The following is an 8,361-nucleotide window of genomic DNA, read 5'->3' as shown; positions in this document are numbered from 1 at the left end:
TAAAAAGGATTCTGGTGTCTGACCCAAAATAAAAAAGAATACCGGTGCAATTACCTAAATAAAAATTCATAACCTAAAATAATTAAATTTTCATTAGAAAAAAAAGTTAAAAACTCAATACAAATTAAAAATACTATTTATATACTAAAATTAGTCATTAAAATCAATCACCAATATATTTATATATAATTCAAAAAGCCGAACAAGCTATTATGTGCCTTTTAATCTCGCCAACTCCCAAAAGATTACAGGCTAACCAATCATTTCCATCTTTCAATAATAGTTTCTTCAATTACAATGCAGAAACAAGGGTCATTGATACTACATATACATATTTCACAGAGATTTTCTTCCAGGGAGCCAAACCTACTTGATTCACAAAACATATCTCACTAAAAAAGATTGGATAACAATATCAAAATACAAAACACCAGAGAGAGGAGAGGAACCTTGGAAGAACAAAATGATTGAACTGATGACCGTAGATGATTTCATACTTAAACTTTCCTCTTTCAAAACCCCAGGAAGGTTGGGCGGTGAGAAAACAGAGAAAAAAAAAAGAAAGGAAAATGCAAGGAGAGTGGCAAAAAATTCTATACTTGTCAGAAAGTATCTGTAATGAAAACTTGATTTTAGTCAATGAGATATATTAGCAACACCATCAATATATTAATGGCTGATTTGAAGCATCCGGTTTGTCTTCGCCAATGTCTTCTTTGATTGGATAAGTCCTGGAATCCAATATTCATGGCTGATTTGAAGCATCCGGCTTGTCTTCGCCAACGTCTTCTTCCATTGGAGACGTCCTGGAATCCAATTTCCGTTGACATGTTCTGAAACCCAACAAAATAGAACATTAACTAAGTAATAGATGAAATCTAGGATAACATGATAGTCATGAGAGAAAACCCCCTTTTTTTGCACAATATATATCAGACCTAATTGAATGATCACATGAAATTTCTTCCAAATCGGATATATTGATTGATATGTGAATTTTATATTCGATGAATTGGATTTCCTCATATACTTTTTGCTTTATTTGGATACCACTGACTCATGGCAAACAAAAATTTATCACAATGGGCGAGCATCATACATTTTTAAATCCTCTGCCTTGCCCTGAATATCACTTGACCAAAATATTGGGTCAATGTTCTTGGGCAAAGATTCTTGTTGCTGCATCTTCTCACTTAGCCACTGCTCTGCTTTATTACACTCATTCAATACCTGAAACAAAATAGAGATCACTCGGAGCCAATCTTATGAGAAAGAAAGGTAATACTTTTTTACCTATTCATTATTTTACCAGTTCTTTGTCTTGGGGTGGAAGGGAATCTGCAGTCCCGCGAAGCTCTAAAATGCATTTTAACAAATCTCTTCTGGCTTGATTTCTTCCTTCTTCATCTTTATACCTATTCTCGATTGGATCCACCAGCTACATAAATATGTAGAATGTTAACAAGAAGCATTGCAACGAAAACAATAATTCTAGAGAAAAAAAAAAGTAACCTTCTTTAGGTCTTCTAGTTTTGTAGTGTAAGCAAGTTCAGTTTCATCATAACCATCCTCATAAAGCCACTCCTCAGTCTCTTGAAGCCTCTTGGATATGTCATCCCTCTCTTGATCAGTTGCAAAGCTCCGATATGTGTTGAATAGCTATTTGAAAATGCAAATAAATTTGATTTCAAGTCATCAAAATATAGAACCCCATGAAAAGAATTTCAAATGCCTGGTTACAGAACATCAATGACATGGAAAGAAAACAAGATATTTTCCTAGTGAGGTATGACATCAAACAGTTATGCAGAAAGTTCCCTTAGAAACACTACAATGTTGCCATATTTTAACTTTCAAGAATCTATTTGCTGTCAAGTTTCAACTTTCCAAGTCAATGCAGCTAGCAACAGTTGTTATCCCTTCGATCATGATCTTTGCTACAAGAATGGTTCTGACTCAATGCATGTCCCAGCCTCTCAATCTATTGAGACAAATTTCCAAGAATCTTTCTCGGCTCTTTTTTTTGCCTCTCAAACACCTCCTTTCTTGATTCCGTGGCTTCTTTGATTGTAGGGACATGGGAAATGCCATTCACATGCTCCCCCTAGGATGAGGAGCTACAATACAAGTACAATGATACCAGGTGAATATGAATTTTGCAAAAAAAAAAAAAAGGAAGGGCAGCCTGGTGCAAAGCACATCCCACATTATGCAGGGTCCAGGAATAGTCGCACTCGAAGGTCGTAATGTAGACAACCTAACTTGATGCAAGCATCAATGGCTGATTCCGTGACTTGAACCTCAACAACACCCAGAGACAACTATTTGTTATGAGACTCCCCCTTTGTGAATAAGAATTTTGAATAACACTAAATTTATTGAATAAATTGGCATAGGAGTGAGGAATATTAACTTCAAAATAGTATAATTGAATCGCAAGTTTAAAGAGAGCAATAAATATAACATAAGACCATATCCTAGGAATATATAACCCCTTCTCCATCCACTCCTCCAGGCCTCATTGAACCAACCATTTCCTCCCTTATCTAATCAGACGTAGCTACCAAAAAGAATAGTAAATTAGCTTGTTCTCTCCTAATCAATCCAACATATTTCCTTTCTTCCAATTCTCACGATTATATTTTCTCTTCTATTGGAACTGATCACAGGTCTTCTCTGGCTGGTTGCTATCTATCTCCCTTCTATCTCCTTGTACACACTATGTATTTGAGCCAAGTGGACATCTAACGAAGGCACTGGAAATTTTGAAGGAGCAGAACTTATACATCAATAACAATAGCAACAACTTTACCATTTCCGGGAGGGGGAGTAGCTGCGGATCCCTTGAGACCATGGTGTCTTGCGCACCACCAACAGATTTGAAGTGGTTGAGGGGGTTCTTAAGTCTAGCTGGCTATTATAGGCGAATGATAGCTTAGCCTCTAATGCAACTATTGAAAGAAAAATTCCAACGGTGAGTGGAAGCGCAACTAGTTTTTGAGAACCTAAAATAGGCAATGGCATCACTGCCTGTACTTGTTCCATGCTTTAAGGGTGCCTCTGGAGGAATAGATCCTCTCATTGTTATCGTCAAGCGTGCTCTTTTATCATACAACATTTTCTCTCACATTTTCTCTTGGTCCCACTTAAAAAATGTATAATGCGAGATCACACTTGACAACATCAATTGAGAAAAAGAATTAAAAGGATCATTCCATGCCTCAAGCAAGTGTCTACGGTTATTGATTCAAGAATGAATACCATACCTCATATGAGCCTAAACAACAGAAGTCGATCAAGGGAGTAAGCTAATGGTTATTGCGTTGATCATTCAAAAATGGAGGTACTGCTTATAGGGGAGGAATACTGTGGTGCATAGTGCATACTCACTAGTAAAGTTTGAAATCATTGCTAAACTTGGTTTTTGATTTCGAGATCTACCATAAAAGTTGGGAGCCTGGAACACGTTATGGCAGCAGATGGACTGTCTCTCAAGCTCGACTATAGTAAAATATTTTCGTGACCTTCTGAAAGTAGGAGCCTAAGAGGGATTGAAAGAAGATGTCCAAGCAGACATCAAGCTAAAAGAGATTAATCAAGCTTTATTGCAAGGGAGGACTCAAGAAGGTTCTGAATCCAATTGAAAAGAGGTAGACTCTATCACAAGGAAAGGCTAGTGGTACCAACTCCCCAAGGATTCCTATGATAAAGCAGAAATTCTCTGAAGAAGCAATTGGAGGCATTCAAATTTCTTTACAACCTAGAAGCAGGTATCTAGGCTACTATGGTAGGAAGGGACAAAGAGGACTATTTGGAAATATTCCCAGAATCAAGATTTTTGCCAATGGTAATCATCATAGTTGATCATTAACATGTTCCCATTCCTACTGAAGTTACGAAGATTTGTCCATGATTTCATCGACAGCCTTGCAAAAGCCAATGCGACATGCACTATTGTGATAGTTGTTGATAGACTTATCAATGGACACATGCTCCTACAAGACTTCAGTTACTATAGCGCAAGGTTTCTCATTTAATACTCTCAATATCAAGGTACCAATTAAAAAAGACCCAAAAAGAGTAAAAATAGAAAGATCATGCAATGCATTAAATCTGTATATAGTGGTTGCGGAAGAGGTTGTGTGTGACTCCATTAACCAAGTATGATGAACCATAAAAACCAGTCATGTATACTCATTGAGATATTATGTCTACCTTATTTCTCATATCATAGACATAAGACTCCAAGGTGTTCTTCTTTTCTTTGGTTAGCTCTACAGTTCTGTCCTGTTGAGCCAACTGTAGTTCTTTTTCATAAGCTTCCGATATTTCAGCCTTTGACATTGCACCATCAATATTCTCACTTACTGGCACATTAAGCCTTCTGTTGGCTTTATCTTTCCTTGCACCATCAGCCTGCAATACGATATTAATTTTTATTTTATTAACTTCAAACAGTTTTATGAATTAATCTACAGTCATACTCAGTAATTCCCAAAAGATAATAAGAAAAATGTTACAGCTATATAATATGGAGATCATGAAAACCGATCATAAAACATATGTTGCAGAAATCATTATCAGATATGATCATAGCTATAATATATTTCATGCAGAATAAACAAGTTATCCAGAACTTCCACCAACTGAGATCTGCCAAAAAGAAAAGTCAAAATTGCACGAGATACAGTGTGGTAAATCATTAAAGTACTTACAGAAGTATCATCATCTCCATTGGCAACTGTATCTGGAATATCAACATCCATTGGATCAGAATTTGAATGATAATCACCCGTTGCAACTGAATCACCCACCTGATCCCTGATCAACTGAAGCCATAAAAGGGTTCATGAGTATACCAAGATCTCTCGGATGATCTATTGAAAACAGTGAAAGAAACTTCTTATTAGTACTTACTGTAGCAGATTCTATCCTGACAATGCCGTGCAAATCTAGTTGAACTCTAACTTTAACTTTTGTCTTACTACCATTGGATCCTTGGAAAGGACCAATCTGAAAAGTAGTGAACATTGCATTAACATATAACAAGGTTTAGGCATGCAGAAAAAGTAACGAGTGATACAGGAACCATAATAAACTACCACATACACTTCCTTTTTTCCCTAACAAAACAATTTATTCAGGTAAATACATGAACATCATGCTCTTGTATTGTTGTACCTAATTAGTTTAGCAATAATAGCTCCCTTTGAAATCAAAACAAGCTTATTTTTCCATCTCTAGCAGGAATCAAAGAACATAAGGAGATGCTTGCAATCTTGCATATATGAAGTATGAACAAATAACAGCAGCTAGATAATTATAAACAAAATACTTAAGAACTTACAACTCAAAAACAATAACACGTTGAGTGTGACAACAATTACTTCCTACCAAGGACAATCCTTCTGTCGTATTGGAATAATATTTTTGAAAATTGAGTACCCACAAAGAAAGAAAATAGAACTCATATTGACACACAAAAAGCAGCCAAGAGAAGAGAGCAAGGGTAATAACTAATAATAAGGGAGAAAGGAGGGGATATTAAACATATAAATATGTGCATAAGATATTTTTAACTGCTTCACATAAGTCAAATTGTTCCAAATTAGGCATACCGTGAAGCAACCAAGTTTAGGAGATGCCCCAGGTGGTAGTTCATTTTGATTAGCATAGAAGGCTTCCAAATTGAACAAATTGGTCCGATGCAATGTGAGGACTTTAACACTCGGAATGGGATGGCCTTTGGGGAATAGTACATTATTTGATCCTGCACTAATTGGACCTTCATCTGATGAAAGTCCAACAGAAAAAGGAAAAGAATCCCGGACCTGAACAAATACAAGATATTACATTAATTTTTATAGAGGATAATATAACATAAAGAGGCACATTATCTATACCTATATGAAACTAAAGTCGTAGAAATTCCAATTAACAGCAACATAGTTAAACCTGGACACCTTGTAAAAGTAAGTCTAGGCAATAACTTGTTTTTTTGACAATGCTAAGAATCTGCGAACATGAAATAAATTTAACCTACAACATATTAGATAAACAAATTTAAGTTAAGAATATATACAGATACACACCTCATATTCTCTCACACGGTAATTGGGATGGAGCATTGCACACTGTAAAGCACAACCACGAGCTACACACTCACTTGCATTCAGCTTTCGGCTGGGTTCTTTCTTGAAAAGACATGTTAATATCTTAGCGATAGCTGGAATCCTAGAACCCGAGCCAACAAGTTCCACAGAAGAAATTTTTTCTGCAGTCAAGTTTGCATCAACTAATGCTCTTTTGCAAGGAACAGAAACTCTTTCCAATAATTCCGATGCCAGCTTCTCAAATTCTTCCCTCGTGATAAAGCCCTTAACATCTTTCTCATCCATCAAGCATTCAATATTTAGAGGTGCCTCTAGATTTGCACTCAAAACTTTCTTCAACTTCTCGCATGCTGCGCGTAACCTAATGCTTGCTTTAGAATTAGAATACACATCAATGTTGTACTTCTCCTTAAATTGTGCTGCAAAATGATTAAATAGAACTTCATCAAAATCCCTCCCTCCTAAGCTCCTGTCAGATGCATGCGAAAGTATCTTCATTTGCCCAAACTCAAATGCTGCAATTGAGACCTGAGTATCACAGTGACCAATGTCAATAAATGCAACACTAATTGAACCTGTACTTTGAATATCTGTTTTATAAATTCCATAGCTAAGAGCAGTTGCAGTACAATCATGGATCAATCTCAAAGGCTTCAACCCAGCAATTTTTGCTGCATCCAGATATGCCCTTCTCTGTAAGTCATTAAAGTATGATGGGATCCCAATAACGCAATCCGAAACAGGCAAACCCAGATCTTTCTCTGTCATCGTCTTCAAGTGAGCCAAGAGCATGGACATTATCTGAACTGGTGTGAACATATGAGTCCTGTTCAAGTATTCCAAGTGAATCAAAATGCCGCCATCCGGGCCTTGAGAAGTGGCAATGGGAAGCATTTTCAGCTCCCTTTCAACATCATCATCGACAAATTTCCTCCCAATCAGTCTCTTCACTTGTGACACCGTTGACTTTAGGTGCATCATAGCAGAAGCAGCGGCAGCAGAGCCCAAAAACCGTTGCTTCTCTCCAAAACAGACCACAGAAGGGGTTTCGCGCTTGGACTCGTCATTCAGCAAAACATCGATCCCCCTTTGCTTTACCACAGCAATGACACAGTTCTCATTACCAATGTCAAAACCCACAGCACTCATCTCAACTCACCTATCTCGAACCAAACTCGCAAAAACTAATTCAATCCGGTGCACCCACTCTTCTTGATCAAAACCTACCAAAAATTCCAAAATTTCACCAGATTCCACAAAATCAGTCACTTAACCAAGCTTCAACAGCAATCACTACAGTACAAAAACAAATGAAGCTAAGAAGAAACTTCGAATTTGGAAAGCCTTATCATAAAACATAAATAAGTTATCAACTAAACTCCATGTACTCCAATTACTAATGCCTTCGATTTCCCACGAGGTGCAAGCAATATCAAAAAATAAAAAAAAATGGACAACAACAACAATAATAATCTGATTAAACTCCACATTAAAACTTTTTTTTTTTGCTGAATTTGTTTCATTTCGGCGGAAAAGGAATTAAGGCATGGTTTAAAAGTAACTAGAAGTCGAATGTAACAGAAATTAAAGTGCAAATGAAAGAGTAAGAGGCGTTAATTGAAGGGCAATAAAGAACGGAATAAACCTGACAGGATACAAGAAGCGAGAAGCACCTGCGTTTGCGTGATTACATAGTGTGGTAGGTGACGACTGACGATGGCGGAGAGAGAGAGAGAGAGAGAGAGAGAGAGAAATCTTTGCACAGTGGCACAAGGCAAAGACCATATATGGGGTTTTCAAAAGGCAGCCAATAGGGGTAAATGTGACAATAACGGATCTAGATGGGGCAACTTGCGTAACCCCTCGTTTCTTTAACAGTATTTGGATCAAAAGAAGTTAAAAGGAAAGAAAATACAGAGAAAACAGTTTTTCTTTGATTAAATCAGAAGAGAAATTGAGCAGAAAGAAAAAAAAAATGTGGTATTATAATATGGATGTCTATGTGCAGTTCAATTTTTTAATAGTAAAATGTTCATGTTATTAAGAGAAATTATATTAAATAAAGGTTGAAAATAAATATTTTATTTATATATAAATTCGTTTCTTTTGGATCAAAAGAAGTTAAAAGGAAAGAAAATACAGAGAAAACAGTTTTTCTTTGATTAAATCAGAAGAGAAATTGAGCAGAAAGAAAAAAAAAATGTGGTATTATAATATGGATGTCTATGTGCAGTTCATGCAGTTCAAT

At 36.4% G+C, this 8,361-nt stretch overlaps 1 protein-coding gene across 1 annotated transcript; it reads right to left on the bottom strand.

Annotated features, from left to right (window-relative positions):
- Positions 246-7,286, bottom strand: LOC107625071 (heat shock 70 kDa protein 16; the record flags this gene model as incomplete). Its single annotated transcript, XM_016327634.1, is given in 9 exon segments — positions 246-833; positions 1,100-1,230; positions 1,310-1,438; positions 1,513-1,659; positions 4,216-4,416; positions 4,716-4,829; positions 4,918-5,013; positions 5,619-5,831; positions 6,093-7,286. Coding segments are annotated over 9 exon segments (2,289 nt in total). The 3' UTR covers positions 246-745.

This window comes from Arachis ipaensis, chromosome B01 (assembly GCF_000816755.2).
Source record: "Arachis ipaensis cultivar K30076 chromosome B01, Araip1.1, whole genome shotgun sequence".
Taxonomy (NCBI): Eukaryota; Viridiplantae; Streptophyta; class Magnoliopsida; order Fabales; family Fabaceae; genus Arachis; species Arachis ipaensis.
This window is presented reverse-complemented; position numbering and strand designations above follow the sequence as displayed.